This window comes from Tympanuchus pallidicinctus, unplaced genomic scaffold (genome assembly GCF_026119805.1).
Source record: "Tympanuchus pallidicinctus isolate F22 unplaced genomic scaffold, pur_lepc_1.0 scaffold1, whole genome shotgun sequence".
NCBI lineage: Eukaryota > Metazoa > Chordata > Aves > Galliformes > Phasianidae > Tympanuchus > Tympanuchus pallidicinctus.
Window position 1 is genome coordinate 22,838,898 of NW_026294618.1, and position 27,701 is coordinate 22,866,598.

The 27,701-nt window shown below is 38.5% G+C and overlaps 2 protein-coding genes across 16 annotated transcripts in view; both read left to right on the top strand.

Annotated features, from left to right (window-relative positions):
- The window catches only part of MLIP (muscular LMNA interacting protein), a 95,694-nt gene extending 87,581 nt beyond the window's left edge, over nt 1-8,113 (top strand). For 5 of the 11 annotated variants that reach the window (XM_052676679.1, XM_052676706.1, XM_052676745.1 and 2 more), the window contains 2 exons: nt 5,716-5,750; nt 7,791-8,113. Coding sequence is in view for 6 of the 11 variants with exons in the window: in XM_052676745.1 (XP_052532705.1) it covers nt 5,716-5,742 (27 nt within the window). In the remaining 5 variants the exon portion in view is untranslated. Of the gene's footprint in view, nt 1-529; nt 587-5,715; nt 5,751-7,790 lie in introns of those variants that run through there. The other 6 variants (XM_052676727.1, XM_052676688.1, XM_052676736.1 and 3 more) reach the window with 4 other exon arrangements.
- Nucleotides 8,114-12,295: 4,182 nt separating this feature from the next.
- The window catches only part of TINAG (tubulointerstitial nephritis antigen), a 48,125-nt gene continuing 32,719 nt past the window's right edge, over nt 12,296-27,701 (top strand). For 4 of the 5 annotated variants that reach the window (XM_052676913.1, XM_052676902.1, XM_052676924.1 and 1 more), the window contains exons 1-4: nt 14,294-16,363; nt 19,636-19,699; nt 20,651-20,740; nt 22,282-22,396. In XM_052676913.1, coding sequence (XP_052532873.1) covers nt 15,994-16,363; nt 19,636-19,699; nt 20,651-20,740; nt 22,282-22,396 — 639 coding nt within the window. In that variant the 5' untranslated portion in view covers nt 14,294-15,993. Of the gene's footprint in view, nt 12,401-14,293; nt 16,364-19,635; nt 19,700-20,650; nt 20,741-22,281; nt 22,397-27,701 lie in introns of those variants that run through there. The other variant, XM_052676893.1, reaches the window with a different exon arrangement.

Here is a 27,701-nt window from a genome sequence, read left to right on the forward strand (position 1 = left end):
TACACTCAAAATACTGGGAAATTATAAATTCCGTTCTGCACATGCCAATTACTGAAATATTTTTTATTTAAATTTTTGCATGATTTGTATTTTTGAAATTTTAAGACCAAATAGAGGTCTTTTAGAGCTAATTTAAGAAAACAGGTATTCAAAATAATTGAAATATGGCTGCAGTTTTAAATAACTTTATGTGCATTATCTCATACTGAATGTATATAAGGCAGATTCTCTTGCTGTGATTTCATCTTGAGATATTTTTTTCAAAATTGAAAGCAATTTATCCCTCCCTTACAATTATGGGAAGATGATACAACAGAGAACAAGCTATGCATTGAACGAGGTTTTCATAGAGACAAGGAGTAGTAAGCCTACAGATCCTGTTGAACATTGCTGCACTGCTATTTGAACGACTGGGGATACTAGCTTTCATTGTAAAATCTTTGTGATAGATAGAAATTGAACTGATAACTGTTGCTTTTTTTCCTGTTTTTAACCTCATGACCTCTTCAACCTGTGACATCTTGCTCAGCAGCCCAGTCATCCCATAGTGCCTATTCCAGAAAATGAAACACTCAGCTCTAAGGAGGTAATCAGTTGACATTTAATATGCTTATGCATTTGCATGCTGTTTTTACCTTTTATTTGTGTAGTATGTGTATGAGATGAGTGAAAATGTACTGATCAGCTTTTGTCCAGAGAATGGGCTTCGTAAGCATTAATTATTCTTGGTGATTAATGAAGAAGAAAGACAACAGTTGTTTTGGAGACTGTTTGTATGAATTAGGGGTAAAACTAACATTTACACTTCAGGATTCTGGTATGTGCTACTGGGATGCTACTGAGTGGAATTTGCTATATTATGTAGGAAGACCATTTCCCAGTTTGCAGTCACTGATAAGGGTTCTGTTTTAAATAGAAGATTCAACAAGTGCCAGAAGCACTTCAGACAGTTAATTGTTAAAAACTTTGTAAAGGAATGTCAAGAAAACATCGGACAGCATGCAGAGAGATGGTTTGTGCAGTATCAGCGTTCAGTGCCAGTTTTATTGGCCTTTGAAGAAAGACACCAATCTTCTTGAAGTCTAAACTCAGTGGTGGATTCCTTACTTTTTCACATCTCTAGGCTCAATGTAAATTACATATGTAATTTGATTAACTACTGTATTCTTTACTGCAGGCTTTGAACTGTAATAGAACATCCATAATTAAAAGACATTTTCAACATTATTTTAGAAATGTACATAAAATGCTTAACTTACTACCTATACTAACAGTATAAGTTCAGCTGTGACACAGGAATTTTTGCTTCTGATACCTCTTTTTGTTACTGGGAATACTCTCATAATTATGTCATAAATTTTTAGATGGTTTTAACAATATAAAAAGAAATTATAATTTTATTTTTGCAACACACTGTTTTTCCATTCTTATTTTGAGGCAAGATTCTGGTCTACTTAAAAGCAGCAAAATGAGCATTTAAAAAAAAGAAAAGGACATTTGCCAGTAATTGCTACAAAATACGTGAGTTTCTTATAAATGTGAAGGGAGTTTTGAGGGCAAGACCTTCACATGTTGGAGGCAGAATGGAGTCAGGCACACGTTGACTGTCTTCTCAGTTTGTTGACAGAGCCTGTTAATACATCCTCACAGTTCATCTTGGGTTCTATTGTAAAAAGATTAAGAAATAGAAAAAGAAGAAAGAAGAAAGGTAAGCATCTCACTAGGAGGATCATCGACTACTGTTCAGCCCCAGATAATGTGAGTGATGAATGCAGCACAGCCTCTTATCTTCAAGTGCAGTCCCCACCTTTCTGGCCAGTCCCTGGTTCTCTCATGGGCAGTTATATGGTTTATACTGTAGACCGTTCCCAAGTGCCTTCACAAAACAAAGTTAGACAATTAACAGCTTGATCAGCTTCTCACATGATAGTGCTTTTTCAGTTTTAATCTTAATTTTACTTTTTTTTTTTTTTACCTGTAAAGTTTTTGATAGGAACCTCTCCTGACTCAAGCAACAGTTTGTGCTGGATTTATGCTTTATGGGTTTATGTAACATAAAAGGCTCCACCTAACGTAGTATATCCTTTATTATCAGTGAAGTTATGTTTGGATGTAGAGGTGGTTAGGAAAAGTTCTGTCAAGTGACAAGGCCAACATTATTCTTACTGCTGTAATAAAGTCTGTATTTCTCCATCTCTGCCCTCATCAACCCTTTTTTCTTTATCTAAAATTACTTGTAAGCTCATACTTGGCTTCTTCCTCCACAGTGTTACTCCCTCAGAGCTAAAAAAGTGGTGTGTGAAAGTCAGTATGATTTATGTATTTCCAGAAAAAGAACAGATGGTCACATGCAGAGTGAAACATAAATATTTCCTTGACCTTTACAAAGGATGAGATGGCAAAGAAGAGTCTTTGCTACTTTCTACTTAGTAATTCAGGTTGTTTTCCTCAAAGTAAAGTATTCACCACTGGAAAAAAAAAAAAAAAAAAAGAAGTTATCTTTGTATGCTGTTCTTCATGCAGCATCAGCTTCATTATAAAAACACAAAACAAATCAGGCCTGTTACTTTCCTGTGAAAGCAGGAAAACAAATAAGTAAGCATTTCCTCCCTGTAAAATCCTTCCCTACACCCAATGCTATTTAGTTGGAGGACATCTGAAGGATACTCCTGCAAAAACTAACCAGGAGATAGGATAGTAATTTCCCATACTTACATCTTCAATTAACCTAGTGTTTGCCCACATCATAGTGTGTGACTGGTGTTGCAATTACTCTCAGAATTATACTGAGTCAGAATATTTAGAGAGAACATAGGGCATATGTCCCTGTAAAGTCATAAAAAGGCACTGCAGCTGCTAAATGTATGTACTCATTACCTTTATTCATATAGAACTTGGAAAGTCCCAAGGCTATTGTACAATTACTTTAGGTTCATGTAATCTTTTGCTTCAGCTGTTGCTCCATCTTATCTATTTGTTATTGCTAAGAAATCTGCAATTATTATTTAATATCTGGCATCTTTCCATGTAAGGCACCATGAGAAAATGTTGATTCCATTGACTTCAGTGGAGACAGTATTTCACTTCAGTAAAGGAAGCAATTAATCTGCCCTGCTTCAATTAAAAAAAATAATAATAATTACAAATGTTCTTTAAATTATAAATTATTTGAAATGTCAGTAAGGCCCACAGTTCTGTTATATATTGCTCTTTATTTATTTAAGAAGTGTATCTGGTCAGAGGTCAACATTTCTATTAATCATTAACAGATTCTATATATAAGAAAGGAAGTGTACTCATTACACTGTACTAAAGAGTTTATGTAGATGGTTTTGTGCTAGACCAAGACCCAACCCAAGTGACAGTTTCAGAAGTAATGTTCTTCCAGCTAAAAATAATGGCATCTGGATTTCCAAACAAAGTCCCAGAGTTCACAAAATCCCAACTTTTTTTGATATCACAGTCACTGTGTTTCATCTTATCTCCATATGGCCAACAGTAATTCTGGTCTGAAATAGGGTATCTCTGAGCCACAGTCCATGACATTGCAAAGCTGCAAGGGGTGAGCATGCAGAGCGGAGGCCAACTTGAGTGTTGTCTGGAAGGGAGGTGCAAAAGAATGGTACAGACCGCTCTCTCACTGAGGTTATCTAGACAGCCTGGGGCTGCTGGTGCTTAGGTATTCTGTAATGATCCATCTCTAAGGTGCCTTTCAATACTTTTTTAGCTGGTAGTAAAGAAAATCCTTGTCAGAGCAAGAACAGGGATATTGCAGATAACACAAAACAAGAGAGAACTCTATCCACAGCAGTTGTAATATCAGATCCCTTGCTCAAGCACCTTCTTCTTCCATTTGGTGCCAAATGGATCACAGATAGGTTGAGAACTGCATTTGAAGCACTGCTGTTGTTCAGACTTGATAAAATACCAAAGGAACTAGAGGGTATTAGGTTATTCATAAACACTGCATAGATTGAGGGTAGGCATGGAGACTAAGGCAGCATAAGGCAGTAAATAATAAAGAAAAAGGCAACAGTAACACATTCAAAAAAGGTCTTGGATGTTCCAAATTCGATGTCACTTTCCTCCAAAATGAGAATTGCTTTAATGTGACCTGCGATCTTCAAAAGCATTTTGGAACAAAATGAACAGAACCTCTCTGAATCAGTAGTCTCACTGTCCTTAGTTTATTTTAATCAAGCCAAGGACTGGGCTCTCTCCATATCATCATAACAGTTCATTTAACTGAAAATTTAATGATGTTGCAAATGAACATTACAAATAAGAATATCTACTGCTTTGATTAAAGGAGTAAGAATTTCAAGTGTTAGTTGGGATAAGTTCTTCAACATCACAAATGGATGCTAATTGGGAGCAGTAAGCTATGAACATCTGGTCTTACAAATAGAGAGGTCCAAATGGCATGTTTGTAAAGTCTGAAAAAAATCAGATAGATAATTTATATTAGTTTATAATTTGTGTTAGTTTTTTGTTTTTTTGTTTTTTGTTTTGTTTTATAATTTCTAATGATTTAAATTTTATAACATTTAATATATTACAGTTACAAGAAGAAATATGTGTTTACAACAGGTATTTGGGTAATACTTTTTGGCAGCTTCAACAATATCTTCTTGTTATGAAAGGGCAGTATATCACCATGCATTAGCAAGGAAAAACATTTTCTGAATGTATTGAATATTGTTTCTATTGGGCTCTGTATAACAATAATTACACTACATCTACTACATGCTAAATTTATATTAAAAAGGATGCTAGCACCCCGCAGAGAATAATAATTGTCAGCCTCTGAAGGAATGGCACATGACATATTGCTGTAATTAATGCAACCCTATATGAGGTTAGCCTTCGCCACCACACAGATATAAGAAATCCTGTTCAGCTGGGAGTCAACCATGCTTTGGGTCCCTCTCTGACTGCCCAGCCAGTCAGTAACTGACCTGCAGTTCTATGGGATTGTTCGCTTACTCATCCCAGATCCAGATTTTGCATTTGTCTTTGTTGAAACAGCTCCTGCTGGCCCATTCCTCCATCCTGGCAAAGAGCTCCAAAATGGGGGCTGTATCCTCATCATAGCAATCTGTTTCTGTTCTCCAAGTTACTAACATTCACAGACATCATGGGCTCTTTCTCCACCCAGCTCCCTGGTGTCTGATGGTCACCTGTGGAATGCCACCTGGAACAGTGACTTTGAACAGCTGACTACTACCTTTTTAAATCAGTAGTACCACCAGTTATTTATCTGAGACAGAACTCTGCAGTCCTCTCTCCTCCTTACTTTGGGTACGTGGTTACTATAGAAGGCTGTGGAAAGCGCTTCTAAGGTGGAGGAAAGCAATATCCATGCCACGTGGCTACAAGATGGGCCACATCCTGTGTCCTCGTGGGACGTGGTCCAAAAAAGAAATGGGAACCCAACATGAGTTTGAAACATCTTCTGCTGTGCATTTAGCCAGAGTAATGCTTTGTCTTTTGAAATTTGCTCTTCAAACATGTCAGTGCATAAAAAAACATCCTGAGCTCTATAAACATAGTTATAAATTAACAGTACAGGAAACCAAAGTTTTTACAGAGACCAAGAGCTTCATGAAATTGTCCACCAGCATAATATTTGCACTACTGTGTCTGTTTCACATAGTGCAATTTTAACTCACCTCTCCATTTTGTTTTCGCTTTTTATTATTTTTTTTAATACAGGTCACCGATGAAAAAGGTTCTGTTTAGCTGTAATGGTGAGTATTACTGTTTTTCTGACTTGATTACAGTAACACTTAGAATATGTAACTATAGCTTTAGTGTCATTGTAACAAACTGATGTATATGTGCTTGCTTTGAAAAAATGGTAGAATGCATTAGCAACATGATTTATTGTTTGGATAATAAGCTGGCTGTGTTTGGTGAGTGACTTTCCATTAATAATTACAAATACAGAATAATTTCACTTTTTAGCACGAAGTCAAAATTGAATTTATTTTAAGTAGGTAATCAAGCAGGTGGAAAGAATTGAGGTATGGTTTGGAATTAGAATGTGTAGTAAAAATAAAATGAATATTATTTTATATTTGAGTGCATAACCACATAATGTCATTAAAATGAATAGTTTCTTGTAGTTAAACAGTGCCGTGTTGCAAATAATGTGCTGTACTTGAGTGTAGACACAATTTAGCACTTAACAAGGGAGGACAGCAAATAAGTTGTATAGAAAAGGCTGAACTATTCAAGACATGTTTGGTTGCAGTCTTCAGAGGAAAAGATTAATTGTGACTAAATGTTTAATTCTGTTAATTCTTAGAATTTGGGAGTAGGAATATGGAGAGAATAGAAAGAGAACAGCTTAAGGAATACTTAGGTGAACTGGATGTATTTAGTTTCATCCCAATGAAACACCCTTAAATGCTTAACCAAAACTATTTCTCAAACTAACAATTAGCATGATAAGGAAATTCACACACACACAAAAAACAAAACGACAAGAAAAAAACCTGCAAAAAGGCAAACATAATGTCATGTCTAACAAAGGACGAAAGGAAGATCTACATAATTTCAGAAAAGTCAGTGCTAATATTGTTTCCAAGATACTGGAACAAAGCATTAAGCAATCCATTTGTAGTCACCCAGAGATACTAAGCACATAAGGGAGCTTGCACAGGGACAGGTCAGAAACAAGTCCTATCAACTTGATCTCATTTCCTTCTTTGACAGCAAAACAGATATAAGGGATATGATTGATATAGTTCTTTGATGCAGACCCACATGACATACATAAGCAAGCAGAACAGATATGGACTAAATTAAATACACACAAGGTAGATGTGCAACTGATAGGAAAGCTGAGCTTTGAGAACAATCATTTGTTGCTAAAATGGGAAAGCACCTCACAGAGACTTCCACAATGCTTTCTTCTGGCTCTGTACAACATTAACTAGTTGCTCGGCTGAATGGACAGTACATTAATCAGATTTACAGATAATCCCCACTTGGGACTGAAGACAGTGACAAGGGACAGAAAAGCACAGATAGAAGAGGGATGACAATAATAACATAGGAAAGAATCTGAAGATTACAAGAGACCACAAACTGAATCTGAGTTGGGGAAGCAATGCTGCTACAAAAAAATGCCATTCAAAGGAATGCTGAAGGGAGTGCTTACAGTATAATGGAAGGAAATCCTCATTTCTGTTCATTGTTAGTGAAGAACAAGTTGCAGTGTTATGTTCCATCCTGAGCACTATTAGAAAGAGAGACTGATGCTGTGGAAAACGAATAGCAGATCTAGAGAGGGTTTAAAGCTTTCGGTTTCTTCACATAGGGAAAAAAAGAGAGCAGAGCCACATCTGGTTGCATCTCTTCATAATGCATCATTGTAAAGGAGTATTAGTCACTTCTCCAACCTCCCTGAGAGTGAGAGGGAAAGAAATGGACTTAAATTTCAGGATGAGGGACATAATGCAGAATTAGGACAGCTGCAGCTACATGGGAATGCAGTGCTCCAACAGACTTTCTGAGGCTACTGCAAAGGTGACAAGAATCTCATAAGGCAGGACTGGTACCAGCTGCGCTTTGTCCCAAACCTTAAAACAAGAGAAGTGGCTGAATTTTTCTTCATGCTTTTTTTTGTTTGTTTGTTTTTTGTTTTCTTTTGTTTTGTTTTGTTTTTCCTGTGAAAATGGGAGTGAAATTTATTAGCCAGCTAATCTGATTTACACTGTTTGTAAATCTCAGTTATACCATTTTTGGCTATTTTTGTTCATTTGGAAACTCTTCTTTTACAGCCTCAAATTAGGATCGAGAGATCAAACCACAGAGTACTTTTGGGCCTTTTTCTCTGCTGAGAAGGAATTTACAATACACGTGTTATCTAAAGCACCATTTAAAAAAAAAATGCTTCCAGTATGCTAATTGCTAATATTATTTCAAAAGATAATTCTATGTACTAGCATAATTAACCCCTGAGGTACACATACGAATGTGCCATATTTATATACCACTTATTGAAGTGCTTGCCAGTTTAAAAGATGCCTAAAATAACACAGCATATTTTATTTAGAAATAATATAAATGTCAAAATTCAATAAAGGTGTATTTTTGTTGCAAAGTCTTTCTTGTGGTTCTTATTTTCATTTCTGCAAATGTGTCTCCTTATACTTCAAGCAGCTGAGGCTGGATGTCAGCCCCATTGGAAAGGATTGCTCCCACACTCTTCACCTTGGTCACGTTGTGCTGTCACGCAGATGCTTCTGTTCTGTGAAATACTCATAGAATTATTCAGCACCTACAGGCTCTTCCCTGCCATGAGATGCTCATAGCCCTGCAGGCCTGGAAGTGCCAGCTGGCGAGGGCAGACAGACTATAAGCTCTACCTAGCAAACTTCGATGAACCACCACTATCCTCTACACTTTACGCTGTTCTCGTTTTGACCCTGTGTTGCTTCAACAGACTGGGTCTTGTCTGAGCCTGAATCTTAAATAATTTTCTTTCAAAACGGATTGTGAAAGTCCAAGGACGCTGTTTGTCTGTGCCTGTGTGAGTCACTGGCTTCTCCCTGCTCCCTCGATCCTTTGAACTTATACATCAGCCTGCAGGTACAAGCACACCAGGGACTTCTGCATCACAGCCTGGTGTGTGGGAGCACTTCACCTCCTCACACACTGCTACATGTTGAGGTTAGAATTAATAATTGTAATGAGATGTTCTGCTGCTTCCATTAAAATTAAAATGATGAACTAATTTATAAAATCATCAATTAAAACGTTTACATTAAAGTCAGTTTAAATGGAATAGTCCTAAGGGTACTCAGCCTCTTGTACTACAGGACCTGCATTTAAGCTGCTTAACTGCAGAACTGTAGAAATGGAAATGAAAAAATAGAATCATTGAATCGTAGAAAAGTTTGGTACATTTTAGCCCTAAATTAGTCCAGGTAGCAAATCAAGGCCCAGGGTAGAAGGAACAGAAGAAAGAACTATCAGAATTGTATGAAAGACAAAGGAAGGACCCCTTTCTTTACCTCTGGTTTGGTGAGTTTCTTCATCTGTACATATTTTACAAACACATCCCTATCTGTTCAAATGGCTTCTTTCTGTGAATGAAAAAGGAGAGTGTGTCAGCAATTACAGCCTAGGGAGTCTGCTCCTCAGAGACTAATGGGAAAAGAATTCAGAGAAAAATCCTTGAAGGGGAGATTACAAAGAGCAAAAGTTGTCATGAAAAAATTGATTGCTTTTTCAACAGCACTGTAAAATTAATGTATGCTGCTTATTCAATAGTGTAATATATTTAGCTCAGATTTGGATGCCTTTACTCTGCCTTTAGTCATTCTTTTCCTGGTAAACTACAAATTCCCATCAGGATACCAATAACTGCATATGTTAGTGAAAGCTTGTATTTTCCTTTTCTTTCTCTTATCTTCTTTCGCAGGCTAACATACACAGTATTCATCACATCCTCTGGTTGCTTCTGGTATTTCTATTGTTGCCACGTGCTACAGTCCAATCTGGCAAACTAACAAACAAAAACATTAAGGTTGGTTCAAATGATCAGAAGTGAAATTTGGCAATCACAAAGTGTATATCTGGGTGATACATACAGGCTATGAATAGAAGGTTCATAGTTCACTATGTGAGAAAAAATGATTTGCTGCATCAGACTACATGCAGCCCTTGGCTGCAGGCTTCAGCTGTCTGGGATCCTAAGCCTGGTTTGTTCTGGCACACTTCTGTGGTCTTGACTCAGTTTTAATGAGAAATATGCTTAAAGATCAGAAAGTTCACCAGCTGAAGCTATGCAAAATGAGTAAAATCACAGAAAGCAGAGTATGGTTGAAAAGGTAATAGAAGCTCCTCAAGAATTGAGAAGTAAAAAATCCATGCCTTGAGGGATAAAAAAAACACCCTTAAAAGCAGAGAATCAGAAAGTGGTAACTCAGCAACACAGAGGATCAGCCTGTTCTGAGAACCAGGATGCACAATTCCCGCTTAACTGATGCTTGTATGCCCAGCATGTTCACCAGCATCTTATCAGGGTTGGTGAGCATATTAATAGTATCTCATTAGTTGTAGTTCTCATTAGGCAAGGCATAACTGCTTCATAAGAAACTTATTCTATATCATTCTTGCAATCACTTTGTACATCTTAAAAGGTGTCTGATCAAAAATGATCTGGTGACTATGCAAGACTGCTGTCATTGATTCAAGGAGTGCCATCTAGCAATATACAGGGTGTTCCTAGGCAAGGTCTTGCACTGGGTCAAGGCAACATCCACTACCAATACAAGCTGAGGGATGAAAGCATTGAGTGCAGCCCTGATGAAAAAAATCTAGGGATACTGGTGGATGGGAAGCTGAACATGAGAAGCAATGTGCTCTTGCTGTTCAGAAGGCCAGCCATATCCCAGGCTGCATCAAAAGCAGTGTGACCAGCAATTCAAGGGAAGCACTGCACTGGTGAGACCTCATCTGGAGTACTGCATCCAGATGTGGAGTCCTCAGCACAGGAGAGACATGGACCTGCTGGAGTGCGTCCAGAGCCACAAAAATGATCAAAGAGATGGAATACCTCTCCTATGAGGACAGACTGGGAGAGCTGGAGCTGGTCAGAGAAGGAAGGCTCTTGGAGAATGGAAGGCTCTGAGGTGACCTTTCAGTATCTGAAGGCAAGCTACAGGAAAGAAGGGGACTGACTCTTGCACAGTGTCTGTGGTAATAGAACAAGGGAAAATGATTTCAAGCATAAAGAGGGTAGATTTAGGTTAGATCCAGAGACGTGGTTGATGCCCCACTCCTGCAGATGTTCAATACAAGGTTGGATCAGGCCCTGGGCAACCTGACCTAGCTTTAGATGTCCCTGTTCACTGCAGGGGATTTGGACTAGATGATCTTTAAAGGTCCCTTCTAACTCTTAAGGATTCTATGATTCTGTGATTCTACTTCTACACCAGTCATTCATCACAAAGCAATGGCATGGAGTACCTTAAACATGAACAGAAGAGAGTGCTCTGGGCTGGCTCCTTTGGAAGAGGACTGGTGACTCTCACATTGCAATGATATCAAACTTAACACTTGCATGTATCCCAAACACCTCTGAGCCTGCTTGGATGCAAGAAACATGGATGATTTGTTCAGTCTGGGAGAGCCACCTCTACTTCTGCCCTTGTAATCTGCTTCTCTGAAAGGGTGGTCATGCGCTGGAACAGGCTGTCCAAGGAGGTGGTGGAGTTACTGTCCCTGGAGGTGTTCCACAAATGTGTAGATGTGGGACATGGGGATGTGGCTTAGTGAGCAATATTGGTGGTTGGTGGTCAGTTGGACTAGATGTTGTTGGAGGTCTTTTCCAACCTCAATGATTCTATAATTCTACAGTCACAGAAGATTTAGGCTTAAGGTACCAGCAGTCACTGGCAGGATCAGAAATGGCCTCATATTTGAAATGAACATGAGTGAGTATACATCTGCCATGCAATAGTGTCACAACATCCTTTGAGAATCCATACTCCCTGTGAAAGATGTTACTTTCCCCTTCTCTATCATCTCTAACCAGCTGGTGAGAACTCAAACTGGGACTGGCAAACTCACTGCAGGCATCACCTCTCTGAGCTACGTGCACACTCTCATCTGTCCACAACACTCTCAATAAAAGCATAACCAAGGTGGCATGTGACCCATCAAATGGTGGGACCAAGATTTCCATCCTCAGCTGTGTTTTTTGAGAGATTCATATACAAACACAAGCCTGCTTTTTCACATAACATAAGGACTGCTTTTCCCACACTTGCCAAACCCTAGAGAAGGACTGTTGAGGAAGGCACTGACACTTTCCTGGTTCATGCACATTCAGTTCGGTCCATTCTTCACATGTATTTACTTGACTGAATCCAGAGTGGGCTAACTATGGCCTTAGGAGCATGGCCAACAATGAGCATGAGATGGCATCATTTGGGGCTGGGAGATTGGCTGTGGGGTACAGCTGAGGTTGGAAGCATGCATAATGAATCGCTGTGATGGTGTAAGGGGCAAGCCCAAACAATGCCTTGAGAGGCAGTTGTCAAAGAAGGATCTCTTAATTTTATGTCTCAGCCCCTCCTGGAAGAGTACAGAACAATCTCCAAGAAATGGCCAGGTCACAGGAAGGCCATCACCTTTGTTTTGGCTTGTGTCTGGTGTCTCAACCAATCCTCGAATTGGAGCCAACAACTATAAATAGGGGCTAGAGGGGAATGTCCCTTCATTTTTTTTCTTTGATACTATAAATAGGGGATAGGAGATGCCAGCCTGACCCTTTTTCTCCTCTGCTGCTAGCCCAGCTTCTCACTGCTGCTGCTTCCCTTCTTCGCTCTATGCGATGTGAAGCTCTCCATCGGCAGGCTTGGCGCTTGATCCAGGACTGGTGATCTCTTTCCTCCTTTTTATCTCTTTTTTCCCTCTCTTTCTGTTAAAGTTGTTATGTGATGTAAGGCTTACTTGAACTTCCTACAGAACTCCACAGCTTAGGCAGATATAGTTGTGAGGGGGCTGATGCATATAGGATAACTGTTTTATAGAAATCTGTTATAAAGTTGTTTTTTTTCCTCTTATGTACAGATCTTGAGTATTTTTTCATCTTAATCTAACTAGGGTATTTGTAAAGCTGGTCACCTCTCCCTCCCCTCATGGGCATGACGTGACAGGTGCAATGAGAGACAAGGCTATGAGGCTGTAGTAACCAATTGGTACCTTCTAAATAGTCTTTCACCTGTGGACCTTGACTCTTCTTGAGCATTTGCATGTGTGTGAAGAACCAGTTTTCTTTGGCATGGGCAATTGGGGTCAGTTTCTCTTTCTCCAGCTTTGACTTTAACACACTGGTCCCAGAGTTTGCACGTAGGAAAGTGCCCTGTGGGAGGACTCTACTGATACTATTTGTCATCTCAATGACCTCAATTCTGAGTTGCATGTAACCATCCAGCTATCATGGTGTGAACTGAGATAGGTAGCCCTGAAAGGTTTTAATTAAAAGTGGCACTGCTTGATACTGTGATAACAACTCACAGCAGTGAGGTGCCAGGCAGTTGCTAAATAGGGTACCTAGTGAGAAAAACATTTTAATGCAGCTTTTCTCTGCTTTAACACTATGTAGGTACATACTATTTGGAAGGGTTAATCCTATTCATCCACCAGTACATGGGAGAAAGAAAACTGTGAGATAATACGTCTGGTGATATGGTTGGCTTAAAAATTTTTAACTCGTTGCAGCCATTAATACTAAGAAGTAGTAAAGGTAATCTATAGCAGCTAGTATATACATCAATGCTGCGTTTTGTGCAAGGTGTCACTAGCTAAGTTGCCATTGAGTTCAAAGAAAGAGACGGTCTATATCTCTGCAGAATTTGAACTCACGATAAGCAATTGCACGTTCTCTTCGATACAGTGAGCTGTGTCTACTGGCAAATGAGATAGCTGAGGATTGGTGCCCTGGCTGAGAGTCAGGCAAAGGAAAGGCAGCATAGTTCTCTGGTGGGGTGTGCTCAGTGATCTGAGCTGGGATTGACCCTCAGTACCCAGAATCTGCCTGTCCAGTGCTTTCACCACTGCTCTAAAAGTGATTGGGAATGGGATTTTAAGGTGTCCAGTGGGCTCATTCAAATAGAACAGAGAGAATTATAAAAGAAGGATGTGGAAGAGATTCCTGGACACTTTAAACTGCCTTTCATTTTGGTGCTTTGCCAAGTGTACAGTGACATTAATAACTTCTGGATTCCTGACAAGTGTATGGTGTGTATATTTTAACTCAAGGCTAGACAGTGGGGAGTGCTGAGAGAGATACGACTCAGATATCTTTGTACCTAACTGTGAGGACAAGAATTACAGCTATGATCCTAATTGAAGAGCTTGGCAGAGCTGGTGTGCTTGGAATAGGTTAATCTTCAATAGAGAATGAGGATTACATTTAACAATTCCTAAATAGTTACAGATAAGTCAACATGTGATCTTCTACTATTTACAGAGAGCTACTTTTCTTACAAACGAAACTACTGAAATTGAAATATTTGCTGAACCAAAACAGATTTTTTTCAAAAGGCTTGAACAGATGCCAAGGGATGGACATACGGTAGCCTTCTTTGTTTCCTCTGCTTAACCAGAGTAAGGACATACACTTGTAAAATTATTTCCAAAGATCTGTTATAGCAAAGATTTTCATTTTGCTAGTGGCAGTGCAAATCAAAAGAATCATTTGCTTAGAACCACACAGAAGAAAGAGGGCATGTAGACATAAGGAAAAGGATTATCAGTTCTAGTAAGTGATTTATTTGAATTTCCATGAGCACACGTGGATGAACTTTCCTTATCTTTTATATGATGCATTATAATACTCAGTGACAGACTTAACTTTGCCCAGATTTTTGCCTTCTAAGCAAAACTAAGTTAAAAAGCACACAACAACTCCGAAGGTTACGATTTATGTCATGTACAATTTCTGCGTGCTGCTGACCTCGCCTTTTCTATTGACTTCCATTCAGAAAATTGCTTTCAAAAATCAAAATAAAAATCAGGTAGTCTGATGTAATTTTCCCTCAGCCATAGTTCTTTATCTGTGACAGAGACAGTGTGGGGGGCATGCCCAATGAAAACAGTGCTGACTGAAATCATATTAAAGAACTGATTTTGGATTACTTGTGCACATAAACACACACATATTCCCCGTGAAGGTCTCTGCCATTCCCAGCTATGCATCCAGATAGCTGTATTGCCAGCTGTGCTCTTAAGAATTACTGCCTTTTGATTCTGTGACCTTCTGCATCACCGAATAGCCCAGCTGCAATCACAGAGGGAAAGACTCCCTCCACTCCCTGCTGTTGACTTCTTCATGGTCTTCTCGTTCACTACCAAATAGAGAAGGAAGAATGACTATTTTTTACCTCTGCTTTCATAGCTTTGAAGATTTAAATTGTCTTGTAACTGTTTATTTTTCAAACTATGTTATTTTTATGCAATTTAGCCTTATGTGTTATCACCCCTAGCACCTTCAAAATACTCTGCTGCTCTTTTTTTTTTTTTTTTTCTTTTTTTTCTTTTTTTTTTTTTTTTCCCCTGAATATTTTAAGGTTTGGCAATAGGACCATGCAGATTTCTTCAGGAATGTAGTCCAAAAACCTGGAGCTGATGGATCAATGGTCATTACATGTGTCTTTTCATATCTGCTCGGCTTTTCTTTTTGGTTTTATTATTCCAGCAATTTCCTCTTTAAATCAACATGAACACTCATTGGTGGGCATTTATTACTATAGTTACTGATACTACTCTGTTCATTTTGACTAAAGAAATGTGAATATTAAAATAATAGATTTGGATGATAGCTTATACTGAATATCACCTGACTTTTTAAATTTTCTCATGGTAAAACTGTAAAATCAAGCTTGTAAAGGAAAGCCAGATCAATGGAAATGAGATTGAAATGAGGCACGCAGAGTATATTTACTGTAGTGACAGTCAGTGATGTATAGCCTTGCAAATCAGCTAGGCAAGTGCAGGTGAAATGCAATGTAAATTTGGTACAGTTTCCAATCACATGGAAGGTAAATTAAGCCAGAAGGAAAGAGATCTTCCTTTGACACCATGTGCTCATTCCTCACATTGTTTTCATTTTAGATATTTAAAACAAGACATTTAAAATATTGGGCCATGTATATTCTGCATAATAAACCTTTACCAGAAAATTTCCCACTTGCCAAAGAACGCATCCAACATTTAATAATTATGGATACATTGCTATAGCTCAATTTCCAGTCTGTGTCTTTATTTTTTTTTTTTTTTCTAGCTTGGGCAAATAAATCTGTTTATAACAGGTCTGAGTAATGATTAACACATACAGAGTCCTTGTAATAAAGCTGTAGTCTGCATTCTTTTCAGATTTGTGACCAGTAACTGGAGCTATTATATCTACAGTAAATGGACTGTTACTGAAGAACAGTGAGTCTTAAAAAGGTGGCTAGAGGCAGAAGAATGTGGCTCAAAAGTCAGATCTTGCTCTTATATTGCATTGCAAGTGAAGTTTGGACGGCAAAGCGGCTTGATGCTAGAAGAAATTTGACCAAGGAACTTTATTCTCTTGAAGACAGTGGTTCTGCAAAGTGGAACAGGCTGAAAAGGAGTCTATATCAGGGCAAGTCCTGCAGGATACGAGGCTGCTGCACAGGAAGGAATGATGACTGCAGCTTTAACATTGCTTCCAGAGCAGCTATATGTTACTGTGACCAGTTCTGTGCCTCAGGTCCTCCTGGCCCCATAGACTGCTGCGCTGACTACTGGGATACTTGTGAGAACACCGTTGAGCCCACCAGGTCTGATGAGCCTTGGCCACCTTCAGCATCAGGTGGGTATGGAGAAAAGGCTCAGATGGCATTAGTGCATCATGACAAAAAATATGCTTGGAAGTAAAACTACCAATTAATCGTTAGAGTGTATGCATACTAAAAATGTGCCTACAGATATAGTGGACAAAGGCATTGAATATGAAATCAGAGTAATAATTATATTTGCTGCTATTTCTTTGTCTCTAGGATGTATTTTTAGAGTTGGCTAGATCCGAACTGTTGGACAGAACCACTCTTACAGCAGCTCAATGCAGAAGTAGAGGAAGGGATGTGAATAGACAGGATTTCTGGCCAACATTTTGTTCTTTTTTAGTGCTTTATTACTCAGCTTGTAGTGGAAGTTCCCCCAGGAGTACTCTAATCTCATTCTTTTGGTTTTGTAACTAAAGATTACAGAATGGATCTACAAACATCTGGTCCTCACTTGGTTCCTGCAGAGGGTGCTAGTAGTTAGCTGGTGCTACATGTCTAGAATTGTGAATTTTAAACCTAGGCAGCTTCTTACCACGATAAATCTGGCTGAAAATGTAGAGATTGTACCAAACTTTCAACAGCCTAAAACTGAAACGATAACACCATGAGCTTTAAAAATTAACTCTTTCTTCGAGGCATCTCTGCTGCTTGCAGTCCTGCAGTCAGACCACAGGCTCTTCAGGAGGCTGTGCTCTTAAGCCAGGCACACAGCCATATCTGATAAGTGACAGCACCAAAAATGCTAAAGGCTGCAAAACACACTTGATTTTCCAAAGTGTTTCTAATCTTCTCAAAGAACGTTGTCCAATTTGTGTAAATAAAGACATTTATTTTGTATTTATGTAGGCTGCACTGTTGTGTATTATTTCCAGCAGACTGGGAGTTGCTCTCATGAGCTCTGCTTATGCTCTAAGCACTATTTCTGCTCCAGAGCTGAGAGCCTTGGGGTCTAGTTTTGCAGGCTGCTATGGAAGGAAATCACTACAGAATCTGTGGTAGTTTGCCATCTGGGTCCCGGGACAGGTGTACCTCCAACAGGTAAAAATGTAACAGGATGTTTAGATAAGGGAATTGGTGAGGTGAAATATTTTTATTGCCTTTTTCAATTCAACTTTTACTTCTCTTTTCACTGTTACATAACTGTTGTACATGCCTGTCATAGATAATAATGATATTTTACCTATTTGAGCTCCTTTATTTGCTCTGTAGGTGAGGTATTGTCATATTTAATTTACATCTCACTTCAAAACAAGCTGTTGTTTTTCTGGTCCTGCTTTGTTTCTTTGTTGATGGAAAATCTTCAGCTTTCTGAAGTCTTTTTATTGAATACTTGCTATACAAATAACCTAAAGGATTAAAGGAGAGCACCAAAGCAGGCAAAATACAGCAAGAGAAAATAAAAATCAGAAGGAATATTCTAGAACTGAAGTGTCTGAGGAACAGGGAACAGAGAATGAAATTGGAAAGAAGAAATGGAGAAAAAAAGACTGAATGTCAGAAGATGAAGCAAACAATGAAGCATTTTTAGAAACACTGCAAGTGTATTGGCTAACTTTTACTAACCGAGACTGTGCTGCTGCCTTTGGCCAAGGATTGTTAAGGCACTACCAGCCCACATACACCTGGAAGATTTTGATCTTCTTATTGCCTGTGGTTTAGCTCTCAGTGCTTTCCGACACATTCTGCTTTAAACAAACCAATAAACTTCAGTGCTTTGCATGGGATAGAAGGAATATCAATAAAAGGGCACAATGCTGCATTTCTGCATCCCAATTTATCCACTGCCGCGGTGCACGGCACAGTAAGCTATTGTGTGCTCCCTAAGCATTCATGTGCACCAGGCTGGGGGCCACTGAAAGGATAACTTTGTGAAACTGCTTTGACTTTGTCTTTACGAATCCAGCATTCAGTATGCTGCAATGGCTTCCCTGTATCGTTTCAGGAGAAGATGTGTACACAGTCCTGTTATGTATGTCTTAGACACTGGACAGAAAGTCAGGATTTGGTGGTGGTTTTTTAGGAGAACTGTTAGAGTTTTATTTATAGAATGCACTTATTTTTTTGATCTTTCTGTTTCACTTACTCTGATGGTACTAAAAGCTTTATCTGAGCCAACACACTAGATCTCACAGTGGTGATGTTACAAAAGAGACACAGATTGTGATTTCACACTGTGCAGTCCGACTCTGGCCTACAGAGGATATATGTCTGGAGACATTTGAGTTACAAAACTAATTACACAGATGTTGGGGCAGATTAGGTGAGAGTTACAGGAATTTGGGAAGATTGAACCAAGAGGCAGGTCCTGATTTATTAAGTCCACTTCCTTCCAAGCACAATCTTCACATAAGTCATCAGGATGCACCTGAAAATGAAATAATTTCCCACTTATTTCTCACTATATCTCCCAGAATATTAATATTCCAGTCTAATACCTTGATGGCTGGACAATCTGCCCTTTTTCTTATGCAGCTGATGTCTTTCAGCTTTGATATCTCTACTTTTTGATGCTGATGCTTTAGACACATTTACAGGCAGTAAGTACTCCTGACCCTTCAAGTCCTAATTTTGCTAGGCTAAGGAACTATGTTCTTAATCTTCAATTCCCCAGGCATACATTAGTAGAAAGTTTCTTTTGTACTTGTTCAGGTTTGCATTTTTTCTTGAGTGTGGGTGGGAGGGCTGCCAGCAGAGCTCCAGTGGGGCTTCCTCCTGCCGCTGATACAACGCTTTAATACTTCCTTCTCTGGCTGTAAATGAAATATCTTGCTTGATGCCTACTTTCACCTACTGTCTGATCCTGGCACTGGGGCACTCTATGGCAAGTCATGACACTTCAGTAATTTGCCTTGGGTATTTTCTGAGAAATGTCTCTGCTGATAGCAGAAATTGAATTAGAGCGGAAACTTCAGGCCTCACAGTGCTTGGGTGAGATATATCTCACCTATGTCTGTGCTAGTTCATGCAGTCTGCTGCATGATTAACAGGGTGAAATAGGCATTTATAATTAATTCATCATCTCTAGTCCACTTCTGCACTGTGGTATAAAATTAATTATGGCTTAGAGGTGAATATTTCTTTCATGTCAACGAAGGAGATCTTCATTTGTAACTTTAGGCTTACTAGTATCTGTAGAGGAAGCATGAAAAATACTGTCTTTTGCTTAAGTAATGTATACATTGCTTGCATAATATTACATACAATGCATAAAAACAATTAATTCAATAGTAGCAAGAGTTTTGAGTTAACTGACTTCAAGAACAATTTTTTTTCACATGTCTATATGTTATGTTGGCAGGTTGTTATAAAGATGGCCGATATTACGGAGAAGGAGCAATAATTAAAGACAACTGCAATTCCTGGTAATGTTTCAGAGAACACAAAATTGAAATTATTTTAGCATATATCATGAAATAAGAATTAATTTGGTTAGCATCCCTAAATTCATATTTAACTTAATCAATGGTTGGAAGAGTAGTACAGTATTAAGAAATCATAGAATTGTTCTACAGCCAACATAAAAGAATGGTGAAGGAGGATGGACTTTCTAATCAAGACATGAAAACATGATTATTAATGTCTCCCCCTCAGTGACCTAAGTTCTGTTCCTGTTCAGTATACTGGCTCTGAGTTGAAATGGTTTCATCACAGGTCTGTAAACTTACCTGAATACACAGAAAACTGGCATTATTAAAATCTGGAGGAATATTTTTATAGCAGCTTCCTCTATTACTTTGGCAAAAATGATCATCTCTAATTTTATGTTAAAAGGGGAGAATTTAACTTATGTAGAAAATAGATGAACTGTTTGAACACCCCATTCTCTGTCCTGGGACATCAGATGGAACAGCAGGGATGCTCTGTTGCCATCCCTGGCAGTCAGCAGGTGGTCCCTTGTACCTCTGAAGTCAGGACAGCCCAATGTGCTCCAGGAACATCCAAATAGGGCTTGTGCTCCACCTGCCCTGAATTTGTCTCAAGATACCTGGAGAAAGGTGTCTATAGCCATGGAGCTCCTTTCTGGTTCTCCAAAGTGGAACTTGAGCAAAAAAACTAATTTTCAGTACATCGTTCTTTTCTCCCTGGCTTGACCTCACAGAAATGGAAGCAAATTTTGTCAAAGATGAGATTTTCCACAAGCTGTAACCTTACCATCTCATTCCAATTAGGATTCATTAGTTAGTGAACTGGCACTACGCATGATTTTGTTTTTACTGTGACATTTGTAGTTTAGGCTTTTCCTCTTCCCCATTCTTCATTCTACTGTAAAAGTACGATTCATTTTCTGCTCAATTATATTCTTGCCCTTTTAGCAAATGCATCCAAAGTAACTGGAAGTGTTCAAATGAAGTATGCCTTGTTCGCCCAGACTTGATTCACCGCATCAATTCTGGAGATTACGGGTGAGAATACTTCTATTTTTAAGTAAAAGTATTATAGTGCTGTAATAGTAAAGCTTTTTAATAGAAAAAATGCCAAAGTGTTGTGATCCACTTGAAAGCTCATAGCATGTAAGTGCAAATTACAAGTTATATGGTTCTCTCTGCCCCTCCCCTCCCCAATTACATCCTATGTACTATGCAATAGTAAATGTACATCTGTGAAACTTCTAAAACTGTAGCAAAATAGAGATTTTAAAATAGAAAGATACTGAAAATCTCATCCTGGTAAGAGTCAATATTGGAAATGCCTATCTAAAATATTCTCCAAATTACTATAATTCTTTTGCTCACAAAATGCTCTTCAGAACATCTTCCTTATTCTTCACTTTAATAGTTAGGAGAAATATTCATATATTTATTTATTTCTTGCCCACTTTCCAGAAGGTCATGCTACATACCAGAACCATACCAGGTAGTATTGGAAGAAGGGAGAATAGGCCAAAGGGATCAAGATATCAGAACTTTGTGAGATATCAGTGGTTTTCTTGCTACCAGTTTTTATTCCTTGCAATGGAGAGCAGTGCCTTGGAAGATTGCCTGCCTAGAAGTTGAGGTGCTAAATTCACTAATGAAGTCTATGGAAGTGCTCAGGTTTCAAACTGTGACTCTGTGCTGAAACAGACTGTACTTGATGGGAGAGATTTAAACTAAGGGAGGTAGGATAGACAATCGAGTTGGGTACCAGCAGCCACAGGGTAGTTAAGGCCACCTGAGAGACTAGATTCTGCAGGTGTTTATATTCTCAGTGACTACAGGCAGGCTGAGTAACAAGGCTTCTCCTTTAGGGAGTGTGAATTCTACCTGTCTTCCACATACACAAGCAAGCAAGAAATAAATGGGTAAAGAGAGCACCCTCCCCTTGACTCAGGCCTTCTCCAGTAATGCACACAATTTTAGTTTGCTCCAAATGTGTATAAATGTGAGTTCTTTTTTGTTGTGTATATGTTTTGAAGGGGTTAATGCTAGGTTCTGAGTTTGGCCTACCTTCCTCAGATAGAGCAGGGAGGGAGTACTTAAAGGCAGCCCTTTCTCTGAATCTTGGTGCAGAACAGGCAGAACAGCTGGGCTTTCTGCTGCGTCAGCAGTGTCTCATAACTACTGCTGGCGTTTCAGCATTTGAAGGCAATGTAACCCACTGTGTGAAGCTGTTGTCACCTGGTTTGAAGCATTATGTGAGCACAACTTCAAGACAACTTTAATTGCTTTGATCGAGCACCTTATTTTCTAGTATTTCTCTGAAGCATTGCATACTCATCTGCTGAAGGCTGATACGATGCTGACCTCAAATCACCAGTTTTCATATCGTGTTCTTCCAGCCTACATTTACCCACAGAGGAATAGCCTCATTCGTATCTAATAGAATGTCTTGAAACATAATTTGAAACATTTATTTCTGGATGTTATTTTTAGTGATGCTCTTCTAAAGAAGGAGTAGAGGAGAAGATATTATGAACAGTGTCTCTAACCTTGCTTTGTTTGCTTGTTTTCTGTCTGTGAGGAAGATGGAAAGCTGACAACTATACTCAGTTCTGGGGCATGACACTGGAAGAAGGTTTCAGAAAGCGCTTGGGCACACTACCTCCATCTCATTCCTTGCTGAATATGAAAGCAATTCCAGTATGTATTGTGTGCTATTGATTTATTTATTTTTAATAACTTAATTTTTTGGAAAACAATGTGGACAATTATAAGATTATGATTAAGGTATTAAGGACTAAGTGCCTCCACGTTGCATGTGAAAGTCCTAGAATAGTTTTCCTATCCATAGAAAGTGTGGCTATATCCATCAGTATCAAACAAGGAGAAGTAAAAGAAAGTGCTGTACATTGGGAAACTGTGCACTAATATTCACTTATCAGAATCATAGAATGATTTGGGTTAGAAGGGACCTTAAAGATCATCTAGTTCCAACCACCACCTGCTGTGGGCAGGGAGACTTTTCATTAGACCAGGTTGCTCAAAGCCATATCCAGCCTCGCCTTGAAACATCTAGGGATGGGGAATCCAGAGCTTTTCTGGACAACCTGTTCCAGTGCCTCATCATTCTCTGTTGAAAGAATTTCCTCCTAATAATGAATCTAAATCTCCCTTCTTTTAGTTTGAAACTAAGGAGTAAGTAGATAGATCAAAGATTTGCAAAATGCAGTAACGCATTTTGGCCTTTGGTTTTTACATAGTTCAGGCAAATGATGCCATTGGAATATCTGTTGGAAGTCAGTTGTCATTGATTGTTTTTATGGATAAAGTAGATGGGTTTCCAAATGGGAGGAGTTGCAGGGACAGCAGTGCTTAGCTAACAATTGGCAAGGTATATGGGAAAGAGGGAGAGGATCATGTGCAATAATTTTCACAACCTTAACTCTTTTTCTTGAAGCAAAAGACTGGCTTGCTGGAAATTATACCAAAGAGGATTGTCAGAGCCAGAAGTTGACAGAAATTGGGCTTTGGCAATCTGCCTCATGCACTCTGCTAGACTACTCTTCTCAGCCAAAGAAGGATTGATTTCATTTGAAAATGTTCTGTCAAAAAGAAAAGAAAAAAAAAAAAAAAGAAAGAAAATGGCATAACAGATTTCAGTGCAATATTTACTGTGTGGGGGAATTGGTGCAAATTGCTGTTGTTCAACATTGAGATTCAAGAAAATTTGAGTTAATTTTTACTGTTGTTTACTTTTATTTTTGAGAAATAGAATGTAAGGCTTGTATGGCAGGAACAAAAAGTGGGTATATTGCACCTAGCTCAGAGACTGACATTTACACTGACTTGCCTATTCCCACGTTAAACAAATAACATCTAGGGAAACAAGAAAAGGAAGGGTAAAATAAGATATTTTCCATATTTCCTCTCTTCTATTCAGTTTGAATTAGCTGCTCACACAGTGCTCTTCCATTATATCCAGACCATTAATTCTTTGCTGTTAAGTTTCCTGTAGCTTCTTTGGCTGGTGCACTACTTATGGCCTTGTTTCCACAGGTGCATTTCTCAGGCACATGCTCTCCAATGCTACCTTCTTATAAAATCTGACAGCCCTAACTCAACTATTTTTGGCCCTTCCAGAAACTTCCAGGAGCTTGAATGCATTCTCTGAAATCTAACTCCATGCATTTATCCATTTAACCCTCAAGAAGTCCTGGAAGTTGCTAGAGGCACATGCTTTGCACAGGAGCCTGAAAAATCTTTCTCACTGCTAAAAATACAAAGTAATAACACCTTCATGACTTTTCCAGTTTCTCCAGAGCTCTGAACATACAGAAAATCAGTCTGAATTATACAGAAGCCCATCTCCAACCTATGATTTCTCTTCAGAAGTATCAAAACTTTCTTATTCATACCCTAGGGTTTCTGTCTTGGATTGTTTTGATGTAAAAATATTTTTCTCTGAAACTTGCTGTGAAGCTTCAAAACTCTCTAATTTTGTCCTATTCTGTAGTTTTCTAGAACATCACCTCTTTAGTGTCTTTGTTCTGTCTCAGGAAATTTTCTGTCTGACACATTTTAATACTTTCCATAAATGTAAGAAAAAAATACCTCTACTCATGTAAGCAAAAATTGCATCAGTAGATAATTCCATGTGAAATGGCAGTTATCAGGATTTAAATATTTACTGAGTGAAGATGTGGTAAAGCATTTCTTCATAGCTGTCCCAATATCCATTGTCACAACATGATCCCGCAATTTCATAGTGTGGATCAGGCTCACCAGGGGTAGAAGTAATTTCTTTCAATTGACAGACCAACAGCAGTCATAGGATCAACTTCTGCTTCCCCTTCCATGACTTTTTTTCTGATATTTTGTGAAGCATACCAATACTTTTTAAAAAGACCCAAGTAATAAAAACCAGGTAAGCTTTATTAAAGTGTTTCTATTAATCTTTTGTATCCAGGTGACAGCTGAGAAGAGAGTAAAAAGGCATCAATGATGAGAAATACAGGAATGAATTTTTTTTAAAAATCTATTTTCCGAGACTGTATTCAAACCTTAATGGTTTGGCCTTCAAGTGACCTTGTTGAGTACTAATTTACCTGCAGGCCGGGGAACTGCTTACTTACTGTACATAAAAAGGGCTAATTAAATGTTTTTTGCATTCTCTGGGATTATTACTGTCTTTCCCATTTTGCAGGTGAGAAAACTGAGAGTCATTTGCCCGAAGTCACATACATAGCTGATAAAAATGTCACAATTAGCGTTTGAGAGTTTTTGGCTCTAGTTAGTGCTGATCTGATTAAAAGCTGCTAGCTTTGCCAAGAGAAAGAGAAAGAAAACTATAGTTCTCCATTCATTAAATGCCACACTTTCTGATTTGAAATAAAAACCATTTCTTCAGCATGCTACTGTCTCGGAAATAAATGACAGCACCTGGTAACTAAGAGGTTGCTGTTTTCCATTGTGTCTTGAGAGAAACAGGATTTTGTATAGAAAGGACTCTTTGCTCATTTGTATCGGGGAAAAAAGATTCCAGGTTGTAAAGTACTTCTGTGTTAATCATTTCATATCCAGAGCAGAGTTTTAGTTCTTAGCAGTATTTGTTTGTAGAGTATAGGTTTTTCTGTTGTTTCATTGACTGACATATCCAACTGCAAATCTGCTTTCACAACATTACTGAGTGACAGAGGTACATTTCCTCTTAGGGAAAACAGAAGCTTTTTGCAGTTACTTACAGGGCTTTTAAAAACTCTGCTATTGCCTTTACAAAGGCTTGTGATGTCTTGAAAACTCCTCTTTTTCTTTTCAACACCAAAGAATAAATAGAATACTGTGTTTAAAAAAAGAAGAAAGAAAGAAAGAAAGAAAGGAAGAAAAAACATTGCTTTCTCTTGGAGAAAACAAAACAAAACAAAGCTATTTCATTATTCCCAAATTTGCAAAATCAGTTATCTTCAGGCTTTTTTTTCCTCTGATGGACCATCTAACTCCTCTGAAGTTGTAGGTGAAGTCTAAGTATTCCTTTAAAACTCCTAACTTTCCTCTTTTGCCCAGACTGGCAAACTCTTTTAAACCTTCACACGTATTCACTGCACAGAAAACGTGAAAGTTTAAAAGAGTTTGCCAGTCATTTTCCTGATTCCATTGTGCTGTGTAATGATGGATTATGGAGAATACGTTGAGAAACAATTGTCTGGACTCACCATTTGTCACAGAACAACAATATTAGCTTCTCAATATTAGGGTAGCAATTACTCAGACAAAAAGCTAATATTTCTGGCTACAGGTCAATCCTGCATTTCACAATGGCAGGGCTGAAGGCTAATGAAGGATTTGTTCTAGGATTTACAATTTGAGGCTATTAAATACATTGGCAGTAGCTTAAGAGTTATGTAAGTTAACACATTGGCTCAGACCAAAGATCTATTATGAATTTTCTTTTTCTCATCTACCTTATTCAGAATGTAAGTGGTCATTGCTCAAGATAGTGTGCTTAACAACGTTTGCCAAATTTTGCTTATTTATTCTTGATATGAGCAGATTATGAAACATTATTAATCTGGGATTTTGTCAGTACAATTATTCTTCAAAGTCAACCTTGTGCTTGTGCTTGCTCATGAATCACAGAATCACAGAATAACTCGAGTTGGAAGTAACCCACAAAGGTCGTTGAGTCTGGCTCCTGGCTCCACACAGGAGCACTCAGAAATCAAACCTTATGTCTGAGGGTATTGTCAAATTCTCCTTGATCTTCAGCATCTTGGGGCTGTGCCCGCTGCCCGGGGGGAACCTGTTCTCCTCTGGTGAAGGACATTTTCCTAACACCCAACCCTATCTCCCGTGGTGAAGCTCCATGCCATTGTCTTGAGTCAGTACATCTCCCTCTGACTTCAGGAAACCATCCTGCAAAAGAGACTGCAGTGACTCCATGGTTGCAGTTTCATCCTTCCACATCTATAAAACACCAAACACTTCTGCAGGGGTTGGATCTTTTAAGTGCAGCTTTCTGTTGCTGGAAGCTTTAGAGCTGTGATTTTGTTTGCTTTGATGTCTACCTGGAAAGATCATTATTAATTAAGCGAGATTAAGTGAGATATTTAACTTTGCAGAATTTTTGTTCATGTCATTTGTGGCTGCAAGTCCCATATTTCTTCAAAATTTTGAAGAAAGCAGAATTCTGATTGCGATTAATGAAAATATTAATATCTTAGCAAGATTAATATTACTGATTTGTTACATGTGAAGGTATAACTTTCAGATGAATAGAAATGAATTAAGCATTGGCAATATACTTTAAAAGTGAGTAATGGTATTTTGGACTCTCAGCCTGTATGTAAACTTCATAAATCTCAAATGCTTCAGAATCACAAGGTCTGGGGCATGCAGAGATGGTATCAATCCATCTGCTGTGACTGATTCCAGTTTCATAGCTGATGAAGACCTGAGACACAAGCTTATTTTTCCCTCACCCACTTCTTCTCAACTGTTGATTTTTGTGCGGGAAGAAAATCAGCATATACAAACTGTATGAAGATGTTACTATTTCCCAGTGCATGCCAGAAAATCATGTGGACACAGCCAAAGTTGTAAAGTTTTATTTCCCAAGTAGTCCTAAAAGAGCTTGTAAGAACTGGGCTCAAATATTTAAATTGTCTAAGGAACAGGCATCTGGTCTTGTAAGCCACACAGGCAATTCAGAGTAATTGTCCAGCAAGGACATTGGGAATCAGAAGAACAAGGATAAGTAAACCAAAATAAAATCAAGGATTTTTTTAATAGGATAGAAGCCTTTGTTTCCACATGTGATCTTGCTAGTAACAAATAATTATCAGGGAGTGTTTTGTTTGGGAGCAGGATCTCATATTCGTATATTGTGTTTTCATCTGGAATAGTTGCTCTGAGCAATTGTTTGAGACAAATTTCTAGGCTGGGTGTCCAGAGTGGCTGTGTGGCCATTCCTTTTTTCTTGTGCAGTATAAGCACTGTCCATAAAGTTATT